Source organism: Crotalus tigris, unplaced genomic scaffold, assembly GCF_016545835.1.
Source record: "Crotalus tigris isolate CLP2741 ecotype Arizona unplaced genomic scaffold, ASM1654583v1 scf7180000017740.2609645, whole genome shotgun sequence".
Classification (NCBI taxonomy): Eukaryota; Metazoa; Chordata; class Lepidosauria; order Squamata; family Viperidae; genus Crotalus; species Crotalus tigris.
Window position 1 is genome coordinate 1,446,847 of NW_024096606.1, and position 18,269 is coordinate 1,465,115.

The 18,269-nt window shown below is 39.6% G+C and overlaps 1 protein-coding gene across 7 annotated transcripts in view; it reads left to right on the top strand.

The window, feature by feature from the left end:
- OFD1 (OFD1 centriole and centriolar satellite protein) overlaps positions 1 to 18,269 on the top strand; it is an 81,295-nt gene that overhangs the window by 378 nt on the left and 62,648 nt on the right. For 4 of the 7 annotated variants that reach the window (XR_005556327.1, XM_039339834.1, XM_039339838.1 and 1 more), the window contains exons 2-9: positions 5,372 to 5,473; positions 7,325 to 7,525; positions 12,891 to 12,959; positions 13,045 to 13,075; positions 13,522 to 13,695; positions 13,784 to 13,888; positions 14,819 to 14,955; positions 16,290 to 16,463. Coding sequence is in view for 6 of the 7 variants with exons in the window: in XM_039339834.1 (XP_039195768.1) it covers positions 5,378 to 5,473; positions 7,325 to 7,525; positions 12,891 to 12,959; positions 13,045 to 13,075; positions 13,522 to 13,695; positions 13,784 to 13,888; positions 14,819 to 14,955; positions 16,290 to 16,463 (987 nt within the window). In the remaining variant the exon portion in view is untranslated. The remainder of the gene's footprint in view (positions 1 to 5,371; positions 5,474 to 7,324; positions 7,526 to 12,890; positions 12,960 to 13,044; positions 13,076 to 13,521; positions 13,696 to 13,783; positions 13,889 to 14,818; positions 14,956 to 16,289; positions 16,464 to 18,269) is intronic. The other 3 variants (XM_039339836.1, XM_039339837.1, XM_039339840.1) reach the window with 3 other exon arrangements.

Genomic DNA, 18,269 nt, shown 5'->3' on the forward strand with positions numbered 1-18,269 from the left:
GCTTTCTACCTAGAGTAATTAAAATAGCCTTTGTTAGTTTCTTTTATTTGTAAATAAAATCAAACTTTTATATGAAACACAATGGAAAAGTAACAAATGAAACCTTTTCTGAGTCATTGTAAAGACACAAAACAGGAATATAAATCTAGCAAGTAAATAAAAATGCATAAACTGGGCTTAGGGCATTAGAGTCTGGTAACTTTTAATGATAGTGTTTCCCTTTCGAGAGGTGTGATAACATATCCTTCATGAGGGGTAGGGGTTATAGGTTGCTTTCATTGATTGTATACAGGAGCCTATAATCCACGCATAAGCGTAAAGAGCCATCCTTCTTCTCTCTAAAGAGGACCGGGCGGCCACTTTAGGCTTGGCTGGTTCAATGAACCCCCTTTCTAGGTTTTTCTTGATGAATCTTTCCATTTCCTCCTTCTCCTTTGGGCTCATGGAGTATAATCTGGGCTTCGGAGTTTTGCCCCAGGCTTGAATTCAATGGCACAGTCCGTGGGTTGGTGGGGGGGGAGAGCTCATCCACCCTCTCCTCACTGAAAACTTTAGCCAGATCTCTGTATTCCTCTGGTATTTCTGGTTGGTGTGGGTCCCCTCGGGGCAGGCAAGTGTCATATAGGTTGCAATTTAGGCCATCTTTGAAATGACTAAGGAGGATGTCTTCTGGCCAGTTCAGTTTGCTGGCAATGGCCTGGAATTCTTGCATATATTCGGCTACTGGACGTTTGCCTTGCCTCATCGTTTTGATCCTTTTGTGGGCTTTGCGATCAGCCAGGGGGTCCTCAAATCGCTTTCTCAGAGAGGACATGAACCGGTTGAAGTCATTGAGCTCTGGGGCATTGGAGTTGTGCAAATTCACCACCCAATCTGCGGCTGGCCCATCCAGAACAGATTGCACGATCCGGATCCAGGCTTTGTTGCTAAGGATGTGCCGCCCATATTCCTCCATGTAGCTGAGGACTTGGGTTAGGAAAAACCTCAAGTGTGTCAGCTCCCCCTTGAATCTTGCGTCCAGTGGCGAGAGTCTTTGAATGGATCGGTGCCTTCGTTGTTGGTGGTATTTTCTTCCATCCAGATCACCTTCTGCGGGTCGGCGGGGAGTGGGGACTACTGGATCAGCGGACGTCCCCTGAGCTGCAGGTTCCAATTCCCCCTAAGTGTTTCTCCAGTTGCGGCTCTTCAGAAGCTGGCGCGGCCGTGGGACTCAGAATTCTCCTCTCCTAGGGAACTGAGGGTTCTTTTCATCAAGTCGATAGCTTTCTCTAGGATCCAGCTCGAGTGCGATGCCCAGCTCCCTTCCTCTTCGCTTGTGTACAGGGATTTCTCCATCTTCTGCTTCCATTCTGGTTGGTTGGCCCCCTGTCTCAGAGTCACCTTTCTTGATTTCTTTTCCCACTCGCCTTTTTTTCCAACGCCTATTGACCACCGAGGTTTGTGGTTACGTGTCTCCACCATCTCTTCTTCTGAGGAGTCTGACCTCTCAGATCCTGACATCTGGCAGGTTTTCAGTCGGGGCAGTGGCTCCCTCTCTGGGGGGCTTTCTCCCTTCCCTGCTCCATCGTCTGACATGGTATTTTTTGCAAAGTCCCCCGGCAAGGTTCTCCCTTCCAGGTGGACTAATTCTGCAGATCCTGTCTAATGTAAGGACCCACCTCAATCTTACATCTTAAGAAGACAGAATTCTTGGAATATCTCTTCCAACAGGAATCTTTATTAAGAGAAGCTGATTGTAGGCATGTTAGACAGGATCCTATCCCACCCTTCAATGTTTTAAAGTGTTCCCGAGCAGCCCCCGCCCCACAGTTCTTCCGGGCGATTCGATTTGCTCTGTTGGCACAATCACTCATCCTCTCTTTCCCAGATCCCACGCGTTGGATTCCCCCCCTCACCCCTTTTTCCTCACTGCCGGCAAAGAGGAGAACTTCAGAGGGACTAAGATGAAAGGCAGATGGCCGCATTGTTATGTTTAGTCCTCTCGAAGAGAATCCACAAACGGTCACTTTGTTGTTAATGAAGGAAGTGAGAATCATAAAAAAAATCCTGCTTATCCTCCTCCCCTTTCGTAGTATGACAGAATCCAGAATAGAGTGAGAATTGGGTTTTATCAGAGTAGGTAGATAGAAATGAAATATAATTGGATTCTGACATCTAGTCTGACTTAACCTTCCTTTCAGAACCTGGTCTGCAGATGTGCTGGATCTCACTAGTACCCAATACTGAAAGCTACGGGTGTTAAAATACAGCACATCTGGAGAGCCAAGTTGAAGGCTAAAAAGTTAAGTAGCAACTGATAAAAAAAATCCATTGTTTACAATTACAACTGAGACCAGTTTGGTCTAGACTAGAGTGACTCTAGAGCAGTGGTTCTCAACCTTCCTAATGCTGCAACCCTTTAATACAGTTCCTCATGTTGTGGTGACCCCCAACCCCCATCCAGCTGGCCGGGTGGGTATCAAAAACTTGACCAAAAGGAAAAAATGGGAAAGTATAAGTAGTCCTCGACTTACAACAATTAGCTTAGTGACTGTTTGAAGTTACAACAGCACTGAAAAAGCGAATTATGATCATTTTTCACACTTATGATTGTTGCAGTATTCCCCAGGGTCATGTGATTTACATTCGGATACTTGACAATTGATTCATACTTATGATGTTCAGTGTCCCAGGGTCACGTGATCAATGGCCAGGGGGTGTGGCCAGCTGATCACTCAGGTTGCAGAGTGCCTGGGGGGGGGAGAATCTGTGGGTCTCTGGGATGGGACTGGGGTGGGTGCCTGCCTTCCTTCCCTCCCCTTGTCCTTCCTTCCTTCCTTCTCTTCTTCCTTTCCTTCACCTCCCTCTTAGTCTCTTCCTCCTTCCCTCCCTCTCCCATTGTACCTTTCTTCCTTCTTTCCTTCCTTCACCTTCTTCTTAGTCTCTTCCTCCTTCCCTCCCTCTCTCCCATTGTCCCTTCCTTCCTTCCTTCCTTCCCCTCCCTTAGTCTCTTCCTCCTTCCCTCCCTCTCTCCCATTGTCCCTTCCTTCCTTCTTTCCTTCCTTTCCTTCACCTCCTTCTTAGTCTCTTCCTCCTTCCCTCCCTCTCTCCCCTTGTCCCTTCCTTCCTTCCTTTCCTCTTTGTCCCTTCCTCCCTTCCCTCCCTTCCATTGTTCCTCCCTTCCTTCCCTCATTGTTCCTTACTTCCCTCCCTCTTCATCCCTTCCTTCCTCCCCCCCTCCATGCCTAGGAAGGGACAAGGGGACGGGGATAGGCTGCCGGTGTGACTGGGGGCTTTACTGCTGGCAAACCTGCTTGTACACAGGCAGAGACCGAGGAGAGCTCGCCCAGCTTACTTGCTCAGCTTTGCCGAAAGGCATGCCGCTTGCTAACTTAGCAGAAGCTACAGGATCAGCGCCGGGCTACAGCTGATTCGCGCTTCTGCTAAATTAGCAAGTGCATGTTTTCTAGCTAGCAAGTTTGCTGGGCAGGAGCCAAGGAGAGCAGCTACAGCTGCAGAAGTGCGGATCAGCTGTAGAGGCTCACCCCGATCTGGACAAGAGGGAAGGAAGGAAGGGCGGAAGGGACAAGGGGAAAGAGGGAGGGAAGGAGGGACAAAGAGGGAGGCAAAGGAAAGGAAGGAAGGAAGGAAGGAAGGGACAAGGGGGAGAGGGAGGGAAGGAGGGACAAAGAGGGAAGCAAAAGGAAGGAAGGAAGGAAGGGACAAGGGGAAGAGGGAGGGAAGGAGGGACAAAGGGAGGCAAAGGAAAGGAAGGAAGGGACAAGGGGAGAGGGAGGGAAGGAGGGACAAAGAGGGAGGTGAAAGGAAGGAAGGAAGGGACAAGGGGAACAGGGAGGGGATAAAAAGGGAGGCGAAGGAAAGAAGGAAGGAAGGAAGGGACAATGGGAGACGGAGGGAAGGAGGAAGAGACCAAGAGGGAGGGAAGGAAAGGAAGTTCCAGCCAGCAGAGGCTTGCCAGCCCGGCTGCTGAGAAACAGAAGAGTGCAAAGCCAAGGAGAAGAAGGTGGCGGTTTCCTCCCAAAGGGGGCTCCTTTTCTCCATCCCTTCCCTGGGTTTGTGGGAAATTTCTCGTCACCAACGCTGGCAGGTGCTGTTTCGAGCCCGCCGGGAACTTTCTCACCCCCTTTGCTTCTCCCCCCCTCCCCCGCTTTCATGAGGATTGTGGCGCCCTTGGGAAGCCAATCGTGCTTTGAAGCTTAGGAGATGAGGAAGAGTCCCTTCCTCCTTCCCTCCCTCTTGCGTCAGCTGGCGCAAGTTTGGGGGTTGCCAGCTGACGGGCGCAAGAGTTGGGTGCTGCAACGGCCTCCCCTTTACTGACCTGCGTGCACGAGAAGTCAATCCGGTTGCTGCACAATGAGTCTCTGGGGAGGGCAGGGCCTTGCTCTGCGCCTGCGCTCTTCATGCACCCCCTGCAGGGCACATTTGGTAGAGTTCGTGCAGACTGCCGCCAAGCAGCATATTTTCCACAAACAAGTGAGGTGGAGCGGAGGGGGGGAGGGAGAGAATGCGGTTGACAAGCCCTGCCTAAGACCATCGGAAATATGTGTTTTCCGATGGTCTTAGGCGACCCCTGTGAAAGGCTCGTGTGACCCCCAAAAGGGTCACGACCCACATGTTGAGAATCGCTGCTCTAGAGGTTAAGGCATTAGACTGCAAACCAGGAGATTGTGAATTGAACTTTGCCCATGAAAGCCAGCTGAGTGACTTTGGGCCAGTCACTCTCTCTCAGTCCAACCTACCTCACAGGGTTGTTGTGGGGAAAATAGGAGGAGGAAGATGTGTTGGATATGTTCACTGCCCTGAGTTATTTTTTAAAATAAGGTAGGATACAAATAAATAAAAATAATAAAATAATATATGGACTTTGTATAATAAGAGTATTTTACTGATGATTGTTTTTATTGAAGCTTTTAGTATTTCATTTATTTTTAGTTAGATATCTGTTCTTTTTAATTCTATAAAAATAATATAATTCAAATCTAAACTGAGTTGATCACAGCTATCATTATGATCTTAACTTCCCAAAATGAATCTGTACCATTGTTTATGTAGTTCAGTTATTCAAACTAAGCATTTAAATATTTTTGTCTAAGTCTTTGTGCATTTGACAAACTGAATTCTAATCTATGAAAGCTTAAATTGTAGTAAAGAAAGCTGTAGTAAAAGAGGGATATGTTTATAGCATTTTTATTGTTGTTTTGCTGCAGCACATTACTCATTCTTCCAAACACTTAATATTTTAAATGTTGCAATCTAGATTTCATCATGTGGTGCTAAGTATTTTAATGGAGTTCATTTATATTGCCAAATATGTTACTGTGGATTGGTTTATAAATCTAAAAATATTACATTAATTTTTTCATGTTTTCAGATTCTGATGTCTTCATCTGAATTTAAGGCTCTTTCACAAGATGATCTCCGGAAACAATTATACCAGACATTTAAAACCCGAGGTGTTTTGGACACACTTAAGGTCTTTGATTTAAACTAGATTAAAATTAGGATAATTTGGGTCTTAATCTTGGCAAAGTCAGCTGAATATTTGTTCAAGTTATACCAGTTTAAACTTTTGTTAAAAATGCACTAGCTTGCGATTTAAATGATGCTGAGTATACTAAAATATTTAGTATATTGTTAGTGGTGGTGATAACATATGTGACACTTTATAGATATGCAGTTTATGATGACTTGTTGATTCACACATCTATTAGAAAGATATCTTTACCAGTTACATACACTTTTTTCGGTGCATTTTTGGGAAAGAAAAAAACCCCTGTTATCTAAGATTCAAACAGTAGTTTAAATTCAGAGGTATGAAACATTCTCTTTTTAGTCACTTTCATATAAATTATTAAATTTTAAACTCTTGCCATTTTAAAGTGTGCAAGCTTTGGTAGACACCTACGATAGATTTAACCATAATATACAAATTAAGACATCTTTGTTGTGGAAATCAAAGCATTCCAGCACTACCCATATCTATGATGTGACTAACAGTTTTTCTCATAAAGCTCTTGCTCCGCTCAAATTATTGTTTGGCTGCCAAAAAATTGCCCAGTCCTAAGCTTTAAGATTAGAGACGACACCACGCTGGCAGGAATAGCCAACACTCCAGAAAACAGGCTTAGGATACAGGAGGATCTGGACAGACTTGAACACTGGGCGCTATCTAACAAAATGAAATTCAATGGTGAAAAAAGTAAGGTTCTACATTTAGGCAAGAAAAACCAAATGTACAGGTATAGTATAGGGGGTACCTTGCTCAATAGTAGTAACTGTGAGAGGGATCTCGGAGTCCTAGTGGACAATCATTTAAATATGAGCCAGCAGTGTGCTGCAGCTGCCAAAAAAGCCAACACAGTGCTAGGCTGCATTAACAGAGGGATAGAATCAAGATCACGTGACGTATTAATACCACTTTACAATGCCTTGGTAAGGCCACACTTGGAATACTGCATCCAGTTTTGGTCACCAAGATGTAAAAAAGATGTTGAGACTCTAGAGAGAATACAGAGAAGAGCAACAAAGACGATTAAGGGACTGGAGGCTAAAACATATAAGGAACGGTTGCTGGAATTGGGTATGTCTAGTTTAACGAAGAAAAGGACGAGGGGGGACATGATAGCAGTGTTCCAATATCTCGGGCTGCCACAAAGAAGAGATAGTCAAGTTATTTTCCAAAGTACCTGAAGGCAGGACAAGGAGCAACGGGTGGAAACTAACCAAAGAGAGAAGCAACCTCGAACTAAGGAGAAACTTCCTGACAGTTAGAACAATTAAGCAGTGGAACAACCTGCCTCCAGAAGCGGTGAATGCGCCAACACTGGAAGTTTTTAAGAAGAAACTGGACAGCCATTTGTCCGAAATGGTATAGGGTTTCCTGCCTGAGTAGGGGGTTGGACTAGATGACCTCCAAGGTCCCTTCCAACTTTATCATCATCATCATCATTATTATTATTATTATTATTATTAAATATGTTTTCATTTTATTCAAGGGAGCTTTTCAAATATTCTCAATGCAGATTAGATCAAAACATTAACTTTAATTAGGCATGTGTGAAATAATATTCATAATATAAAGCCATTTAATTAGTGATATCCACCTTGTGCTTCTCTAAACTCATTCCAAAGTATATCCCCAAACCATAGCTTTCTCCTTGATGTAAATTATTACAAAACCAATACCACATTATACATAACCTATAATACATAACTCAGTTTTACCTTTCCAGATTTAAAACTTCACTAGGTATAATGTATATACCCTGCTTTTCTTCAGGAGGGAAGTTTAAAATGACAGTAATTAATTTTTTTTTTGTTTCAGATGCAACTCCGTAAGCAGCTCATACATGAACTAATAAATCCAGTTTTATGTAGAGAAATTCTTCCAAAGGCTACTTCTAGTGAATGCAGTTCATTGATCATTGTTGCGTGTAATAGTTTGGTGGCAGATCACTTGCGGAGATGTGGCTATGAATATTCACTGTCTGTCTTTTACCCAGAAAGTGGATTAGAAAAGGATAAAGTAAGTGTCTTGAGAGCTTGGTAAAGGACTATATTGTTTCATGCCTTCCCCCTACATTTGACTCATTATAGTTTGCTTATTTGAAGAATTGCTCTATAGATGATGCACTTTCTTGTGTGCTTCATCTTAGTTTGGTGCATCTGGAGGAGAACAATACTCACGTGGAAATGCTGTTGATTTCAGTTTGGCGTTCAACACAATCATTCCTCAGCATTTGGTGAACAAATTGGGCCTATTAGGTTTTAATACTTCCTTACATAACTAGATACTTGACTTTCTTATTGATAGTTCCTTACATAACTAGATACTTGACTTTCTTATTGACTGATATTTCTCTGTATTATATATATGTGTGTGGGAGTATATGCATAATGGTATTTTTTTGAGAGCTGAATGCAATCAAATTTCATTTTAATGTATGCTGATTAGTGTACATTTAAAGAGTATTCTATTTCTATTCTATTTGTGAGAGTTGGAAGAAAAGTTTCCAGTTCCATTTTTTTGAGCATGGGTTCTCAACAGGACTGTGTTTTGAGTCCGTTACTATTCACCATGATGACCATGACTACTGCGAATCATATTGTGAATTATGCGGAGGACACGGCAGTAGTGGGTCTTATCCGGGATGATAATGAAGATTCTTATAGGAAGGAGGTGAAGGCATTGTTGGATTGGTGCAATAAAAATAACCTGATTTTGAGTGTTAATAAAACTAAGGAGATCATTGTTGATTTTAGAAAGAACCACATACTCATACTCCACTTTGTATCAAGGCTGCTGTGTGGAGGTGGTCAATAGTATTAAGTATCTGGGGGTGCAGATAACTAATAATGTGACTTGGTTTCTTCATATGTTATCTTTACTGAAGCGTGCAAACCAGCGTTTGCATTTCTTGAATCAAATGAGGAAAGCACATCTTTCTCCTTCTGTCCTGGCCACTTTTTACAGAGGCACGACTCAGAGCATTTTAACAAATTGCATCACTATTTGGTTTGATGGTAGCAGTGCCTCAGATAGAAGGTCCATACAGAGAGTGATAAGGGCAGCTGAGAAGATTATATAGAAAGGTCGCTTTCTGTTATTCAGGATACTGCTTATAAGCGCTATGTGTTTAGAGTTCGAAGCATTTTTAGAGACGCCACACACCCACTTCACAGTCTATTTCTGTTGCTCCCCTCTGGGAGGAGGTTTCAAAATATAGCAGAACTACTAGATTCTGTAACAGCTTTGTTCCTTATGCCATCCATCTTGTAAATACACAGGATTCTTTTTTTTTCCCTGTTGTATGTATACATTCGAACTAGACTGATATTTCTCTGTGTTATATATGTGTGTGTATGTGGGTATATGCATAATGGTATTTTTTTGAGAGCTGAATGCAATGAAATTTCATTTTAATGTATGCTGATTAGTGTACATTTAAAGTGACAATAAACTATTCTATCTCTATTCTATTCTCTGAAAATGAAGAGATATTCCCTGAGCATGTTTCTGCCAATCAAGTTGCAATCCTGTTGTTACATCCTGACTTTCAAGTTTCTGAAACCAAAATAGGAGCTGTGTAGCTTTTTCTGGTTTTTTGTGACAATGTGCCTTCTTAATTTAGAACTGGTATCTAAATAATTTTTTTTAAGCTGTTACCAGAATTTCTCAATCTAAGGCAGTTTGCTTAACTGTGGTTCAGATTAATGACAGTCTTGGAAAGGGTGGTTTATGGCCTGTAAAGCACTTTCAACTGTCGCAAAATGTTGCACCATCCCTCATGTGATCACGATCTGGGTGTTTGGCAACCTGTTTGTACTAATGACCAGTTGCCAAGCATATTCCAGTCACATGATCTCCGTAATCTTCTTTGCCAGCTTTCCCAGAAAGCCAGTGGGGAAGCTATGTGGGAAGGTTGTAAGCTGCTGCCATCTGCTGAGGACTTTTCATCTTTGAGGCTAGCTGAAAAAGCTCCCTGCTGAAGGTTTTCAACTCTGTGCCTGGTAGCAGGAAATTCTTTCTTTCAGCCAGCACCCAGAGACAAGAAGGAGCAGAAATTCAAGCAAGACTTCAAACTCCTGCTAGGATTTTCAGTTTGCTTGGGTGCATGCCACCAAGTAAAATGTCAAAATTTGCACTGATTGTCACTAAAATCCATAAAAATTTGAAATCACTAAATTTTTCCAAACAGCTTTAAGCTAGGTTTCTTCATAGCTCCCATTTATTTATTTAGTGTCCTGCATTTTGTTTGAGGCAGCTAATAGCATTTTTTAACAAAACTGAAGAGTTAAAGTGTAATTTTCGATTTTAGTTTAGTGATTAAGAACCTGGCAAGAAGTGTCCCTACAAATTCTCTTAATACTGTATTAGAGGTAGGCAACTTTGTAGTATTTTATGAGCACAAGAAGGTGCTTTATATTAATGTTTGATTAATTAGAGCAATATTGTGATAGAAGTAAGAAATGACAAATTCTTTTTTTGCTAACTTATAGGTAAACCTATGAAGTATTTGAAGAGACTTTTTTTTATAGGTAATGTTCAAATGTGTCATACCTATATACAATCTAAAACAATCTACTCATGTGAACGCATACCCCATGATGCTAATGGGGTAAAGGAGCCAGGGAGAGAATTGCAGTACTTTTATATGTTTATATGTAAAAGGCATATACATTTTCCTTAAGAAACTTAAGAATGGATTATAACTCCACAAGTATTTTTGAAAGCAGAAGTGGAAAGACAAAGTTCTTTAGGAATATTAGACAGACATGAAAAGAGAACTTTTCAAAGGTGACAGAAAATCTAAATTGGGATGTATGTTTGTTTCTTACATTTTTATCTAATAACCAAGGTGCTCTTGGCATATTGCATAGTTAATATGAGGGCAATTCGGAAATCTGTTCGGTTATCAATGACAGACACTCACAGATACAGAACTTTTATTATACACATTAGAAAACTACAACATTTTTTACATAATAGCTATTCAAATTGAGGCACTTGTCATAATGTCTTACAAGATTTGAAATTCCTTAGTAGTCACTTGGGGCCAAATCTGGGCTATGGGGGGGGGGTGATCAAAAATATCCCAATGGAGCTGCTTCCAGTGGCGAGCAAGCTAGTCAGCATGGCAGGTTGTAAGCTATGCCATCATGCTGAGGACTTTTCATCTTTGAGGCTAGCTGAAAGCTCCCTGCTGAAGGTTGTTCATACTCTGTGCCTGGTAGCAGGAAATTCTTTCTTTCAGCCAGCACCCAGAGACAAGAAGGAGCAGAAATTCAAGCAAGACTTCAAACTCCTGCTAGGATTTTCAGTTTGCTTGGGTGCATGCCACCAAGTAAAATGTCAAAATTGTGCACTGATTGTCACTAAAATCCATAAAAATTTGAAATCACTAAATTTTTCCAAACAGCTTTAAGCTAGGTTTCTTCATAGCTCCCATTTATTTATTTAGTGTCCTGCATTTTGTTTGAGGCAGCTAATAGCATTTTTTAACAAAACTGAAGAGTTAAAGTGTAATTTTCGATTTTAGTTTAGTGATTAAGAACCTGGCAAGAAGTGTCCCTACAAATTCTCTTAATACTGTATTAGAGGTAGGCAACTTTGTAGTATTTTATGAGCACAAGAAGGTGCTTTATATTAATGTTTGATTAATTAGAGCAATATTGTGATAGAAGTAAGAAATGACAAATTCTTTTTTTGCTAACTTATAGGTAAACCTATGAAGTATTTGAAGAGACTTTTTTTTATAGGTAATGTTCAAATGTGTCATACCTATATACAATCTAAAACAATCTACTCATGTGAACGCATACCCCATGATGCTAATGGGGTAAAGGAGCCAGGGAGAGAATTGCAGTACTTTTATATGTTTATATGTAAAAGGCATATACATTTTCCTTAAGAAACTTAAGAATGGATTATAACTCCACAAGTATTTTTGAAAGCAGAAGTGGAAAGACAAAGTTCTTTAGGAATATTAGACAGACATGAAAAGAGAACTTTTCAAAGGTGACAGAAAATCTAAATTGGGATGTATGTTTGTTTCTTACATTTTTATCTAATAACCAAGGTGCTCTTGGCATATTGCATAGTTAATATGAGGGCAATTCGGAAATCTGTTCGGTTATCAATGACAGACACTCACAGATACAGAACTTTTATTATACACATTAGAAAACTACAACATTTTTTACATAATAGCTATTCAAATTGAGGCACTTGTCATAATGTCTTACAAGATTTGAAATTCCTTAGTAGTCACTTGGGGCCAAATCTGGGCTATGGGGGGGGGGTGATCAAAAATATCCCAATGGAGCTGCTTCAAAAGGTGTTGGGTGCATTTAGCGGTGTGCGGGCGAGCATTATCGTGAACCAACACCACACTGGAAGTCAGCATGCCCTAACGCTTGTTATGGATGGCTTGTCTGAGTTTTCGTAACATTTCATAGTAGACTTCTGAATTAGTGGTCGAACCATGCTTCATGAACTTCACTAGCAGTACTCCTTTGGCATCTTCACATTTGGTGGGATTTTCTATAGCAGGGTTCATTTTCAGTTGATCTAGCGGACACGTCAACTGCAACACAACTTCCTTCCACTCCTCACTGCCTATTGAACTACTGTGCATGGCACTATAGGACGGATGTTGCTATCCCGCCTATTTCCTGCATGCTCAAATGGAGGTTTATTTCCAAATTGTCCTCGTATATCAAAAAGATTTTAAACAATGTTAAGCAATAAAAAATCTGCAATGAATTAGTAGTCCAGAAAAATGTAATTTCTAATGCTGAATAAGGCACTAATATCAAGTAAAAAAACTATATAAACGCTTGGTATAAGAGTTGTGTCCTGTTTGGCAGTGAAAAAGGTCAAATGCATTTCTCTAGAGAGAGGACAAACTAACATCTGAAGATTTCCTCGAGGTATTCTACCTCCTGATTCTTCAGGGTTTTAAAATCAGTACCAAAGAAACCTGTTAATGGAATTTGAAAAAGGACTGATGATCCAGCAGTTTTAATCAAACATTGGTATCACACAATCTTTTTGGATAGTGCTAGTTAGTAATTCTGTAGCTGAATTTTTGAGCCGTCTTTAAAATTGTCCCATATACTTAAGGCATTTGAAAAAACCTTTTGTATTACTTAATGGTTTGAGGAATACAATATTTATAGGACTGATTGTAATAGATGTATATGTGACTGTGGGAATTGTAGATAGAGACACTTCGTTGGCTATAGAAAAGGAGAAAATATTGACTTATATGATGAAGTACTGTCTTTTGCCATTTCTAATATCATGTTGTTTTATTTTATTGTTCTTGGGTATGTAGAATTTAAAATATGTAGCTGATGGTTAACAACTTATTTTTCTTTTTCCATAGGAGCTTAATATACAAGATCTGCTCCGGCTAATTAGGATCAGTCCAACAAGTGACCTTTATAAAATGCTGGTAAAAGAATACTACTTCAAGAAGATGTATGTATGCAGCTCCTAGTAATGAACATTGTTTTGAATAAATGCATTTCTGTTTACAGATTTCAGATTTAACAAAAACCAGCATGAAAGGTACGACTTTTGATTTACTTGTTTTAAACTATGTAGTGATATGTACTTGTCATTATGAACTACTCAAAGATGTTAAGGAAATGGATGTCATAAAAACTTCCTAACTAAATAAAATGTTAAAAATGCTAACTTGTCCATTACAGAAATCTTATTTCTGCTCACTGTGCAGATTGAACTTAAAAAAACATTTTCCCCAACTACAGAAACCCTGTCGGTGCCTGCTTTAAAACAAACCTTCTATTTCAGTATAAAATTAAAGCAGAAGGATGAGTACCATTCAGTATATTTAAAAACATAAACTGCCATTAGAAAATGAATTTGTAAAATGTCACTTTGTAATGTAGTGTAATGTTTTGAGGAAATCAATTGGGCAAAATAGGGATAGGTTTGGTAACTGATATGACTGCAATGTTAGAAGATCATATTTTTCTTTTAAATTCTGTAAGCTCTCCTTTGCCTTCTTACTGTTATGGCAGCAGCTCCCAACCTTTTGGGTGCTGGGGATGTGTTCCTTGGAGAGGGTGTTTTCCACAGACGGGAGGGAGTGGTTTCGCACTTCCTGGATCCCACCCGTGGGCTTCACTTGCTTGCACAGACCAGTGCCGATCCACGGCCCAGGGGTAAGGGACCCTATGCTACAGCATAGCATATTTTTTTTGACATTCTCCTTATGATATATAGATTTGTTATTAATTGTACTTCTCCAAGGCTTTCTTATACAGATTTTAACAGAATTGGTAGAATACAATCTCTGTAAGGAGACCTATAATGCAGAAACTCAGACAAGTTCAGCACTCTACAAAGAATCTCTTGGTAAGTTTAGTATTATAATTGATTTATCCTCAGGCAACTTGGCAAATTATCTATGTAGCCTCAGTGAATGTGTGTATATTCTTTAGCAGGATTTTAAATGAGTGCCAAAACCTCTTAGGCAGTTTAATATAAAATGTGTATAGGTACCCCTCAGTCCTCAATTACATTTGCCTTAATTTTGTTAGACATAGATATATTACAGTTTGTAAATAGAGGTTATGTTCCAATAGAAGAGAATATCTATAGCTCAGGATTGAACTATGTAGTCCTTGATGCCCTCTGAATTTGGTGGTTTGCTTGCAGACATTTCATTACCAACCAGGTAGCATCAGTGCTAGCGAGTGTGGAGTTTGCTTCATGTTTATATATAGTAGCTTGCAAGTTATTGTATATAAACAGGGATAAAACTCCACATTTCCCAGCACTAGTCAGGTAATGAAACATCTGCAAGCAAACAACCAAGGATACCACAATAATCTTTTAAGGAACACCAAGGATTGCACAATTATCTTTCATTAATGTTGACACTGGATGTTTCTTGGCAGATTGTTTTTTATAGGACGAGTAGCAGAATTATTATTCTTGTTTTTTATAGGACGAGTAGCAGAATTATTATTCTTGTTCCCTTGCCATATACAGTATATAGAATTGTAAGATTAAATCATGGCATCTGTTCACATGATTCCCAAAACATTTATTTCTCTGAAGAATTCCATTGTCAGCTTCTCATTTGCACATTAAATCAGTTTTCTAACTTTGTCTGCATTTTAAGTTCTGTTTTCAACCTCCATTGTACTACATTTTATGAATATAATAAGAAATACAAAACAATTTGGTTTCATATTCTTCTCCATATCTTTTGATATTTTTTATTATTTTTATCCATTTATACCTCAGTAATGGAACACTTCATATATTTTGTTTTTGTAGCTGAGAAACTTCAACTAATTGATGAACAGTTTGCAGACATGTATCCTCAGCGTCATTTATCTGAGTCTTTTCATGTAAAACTTGCTGAATATAAAAGAGAAATAGAACAGCAGCTGCAGGCAGAAATGTCGCAAAAGGTAACAACAGCTGGAAAGGACAAAAGGGATAGTTAGTTATGTGAAATTGTTGTAATTTCATATATTCATATTCATGCCTATGTTGTTTTAAGTTTGTCTCTTTGTTTTTATGATTGTCTTTTTCTTAAGAAAGTAAAACCTAAGGAAGAAAAATAAAGGATCAATATTTGTTGAACTTAACATTATTATTGATATTATGGGTAAAAGGAATTTGTCTATTATAAAAGAGAATATTTTTCCCTATTTAGAGTATGTGATGTAAATAATATTTTGCATAATTGTTAAAATAAAAAGCACAGAGAAGCAGCTAATTGGATTATGTTCTATACTATCATCTACAGCTGAGAGGGTCTCAGAAAAGCTACAATTGGATCCAAATATTTTCTTCCCCCACAGGAGACAATTTGACATAGGGATGTAGTGCATCAAAAGGAGGTATTAACAGATTCCTCTGCAATATGTTGGTGCTTCTTTTCCTGTTCCCTGCTTGTTGGAAAAGTAAAAATAGGTTCTGAATATATGTATTTTGAAATCAAATTGTATATATTCTTAATAACATGACCCACAAATACTGGTTGCGTCTAGTGCAACCCAGTGATGTTCAAATGAACTTCTCTGTTGCTTTTATCTTGTGCTTGTCTAAGCAATAGCAACAGCAATAGCACTTACATACTGCTCCACAGTGCTTTACAGCTCTCTCTAAGCCAGGCATGTCAAACGTGCGGGCTGGATGCAGCGCTTGTAGGCCACGCCCACTCCGTCCCCACAAAAGCAAAGAAAATCATGATACATCACGATACGGCCCGCAATGTGATTGGGCTTTACATCCCTGCTCTAAGTGGTTTACAGAATCAGCACATTGCCCCCAACAATCTGGCTCCTCATTTTACCAACTTTGGAAGGCTGAATCAACCTTGAGCTGGTGAGGATTGAATTCAGGCTATGAGTAGAGTTTGCCTGCAATATTATATTCTAATCACTGTGCCATTCTGTACTCTTCTTTCCTAATACCTGAAATGTTATTGACTGCAGAAATGAGGAAATGCATCCATGCTTAAGAGTAAATAAAGCATAAATGCTTTAAGATTCCAACAGTATTCCCTGAATATCTGCATTTTAAGATAAATGGCTTTGTTAATTCTAGGTGAATGCTGCTATTTCAAATTTCCCTCAAAAGTTGAAAATATACTATATGAATAAATGTTAATGTCATTAAGGAATTTAAAGAAATTACGAGCTGAACAGTACATTTGAAGCACAGGAAAAGGCTGTTGAATTTCTGGCCAGCATATCTGTTTTCAGTGTTTTCAATTTCTGTTTTATAAATGTTACAGTTACAACACTTCAAGGATGTTGAAATTGCCAAAATCAAAATGGATGAAAGGGCAAAATTCCAGAAAGAACTTTCAGAACTTCAGAAAGAGTTTCAAAGAGATCATCAGGCCAAGTCAGAGGCTCTCGTCTCTCGAGAAAGAAATGCTATTGAGCGACTTCATAAACAGCAAGAGGTAATTTTTTAAAAACAGTTTAGTGAATTATCCAATATTAGGAGTTGTTTCAGAAAGTTTCTGAAAATAATTACATATATTTTGCCTTGGTTTGTGATATATAGGGTTACTAATGAATTAAATACTCATATTAAAAATGGGATTTTTAAGACGATTTTAATGGGGTGACGTGTCACATTATGGTTTATTATGTGGGATGCTACTAATGTTCAGTTTGTACTGAGAAAAATGAAGATATATTGATTTATTCAGCTAATGGCTTACATTTTGATAAATAGAATTGTGAAAGAAATGGGAAATGTATTTTGTTTTGCGCTTGTAAGAAAACATCCATTCTGGAGTGTTCCATCAAAAGGCTTTGCACTGACTGCATTATAACAGAATAAAACTTAAAATGCTTGAAGTATTTTGTGCTTTATTGAAATGAAATATTTCAAATATTTAGGATGAATTTTTCAATTAGTATTCCATAGAACTTAGGGTGTGTTGAGAATTTGATGGCTTTTGTGAAATACTAAACAAAAAAGGGGGAAAAAAGCCAATTTCACTTAAACACAGCCAAGTTTACCTCATGATCAAAGTTTCTTGGATTTTTTTTTTAAGTTTACCAGTTCTATGGCTTGAAAATTTTGAAAAGCTTTTGAAATGAGAATACAGAACAAGCCTCTTGGTCCAATTTCACCACATGATCAAAAGAATAGATAGAGCATAACATGAAAAGCTAGCCTATCAGTATTTGGCAAATTGGTGTGGGTGCAAACATTTGTTTCATCTTTTTCCCATGCTTCCTTGAACTGAAACAGGACTATATCCTTCCTTTGTCCTATAGGCTGATTGAAAGAGATGCAGATAAAGAAATTACAGAATTGTCTTCTGTCCCGCTCTTTCTAGTTATAATAGGAGTGGCTTATTCTCCAGCACTGGAGATGGATAATCCACGCAGTGGGTTGAGACTGTATTCCTGGCCAATCAGATCAGTCAGCCAAAGTTGCCACGCCCCGTCTTGGACCATGATCCTTAGTCTTGACTGATCTGGCCATACAGAGACACCTACAACTTTTGGCTCCTGGGCAGGTATAGTTCCTTTCCATTAGGGGGGATTTTTTCTAGTAGCTGAAATTGCTTAGTTTAAAAGTTAATTAGAGATAATTTAATTCAATTTAATTGATCACTCAAAAATTTCCTTGCTAAATTGTAAGACTCAGGAAGTCAGATTCCTACAGGGGAAACCACCCCCACTTAAAAGGGGGAAATCCCTAACTCCCCTCCCTAACCCAAAAACCCCAGCCACCTTCCAGCAGCCGGCAGCCGCCTTAAACAAACGGGGAGGCTCGGGCAACCCCTCGCGTTTAAAACAAACAAAACAAAAAAGACAGAAAGGCAAGCAGTTAGCGAGGGAAGCGGAGGACAAAGGGGACGCATGCTGGGAGGGAGATTGATTAAGGGAAACAGCTGGCGTGCGAAGGAGCAGTCTTTTCACTCCAGGCTGCTCAGGATTTTTTAAACGAGGCGCCATTGTCTGCACAGCTGGAAGCACGCGCAGCTCTTTGTTACAACCGCACATGGCATAGGCAGCCTTGTTAACACATGCGCAGTAGCCTCCTGGCAGCGGCGGCCATATTTTTTGTCCAAACAGGGGAGTTAAAGCTCACTGAGAAAGCTAGGTTCAGCCGCTGGAGTGAATTAATAGGCAAGCAGTACTGGGGTACTAAAGCATCTATTATTCATTCAGAGACATTCAAATCAGACACATAGCTACTGGTTCCAGGACTTGGTGTCTTCTACCTAAAGTAAATAAGAACCTTT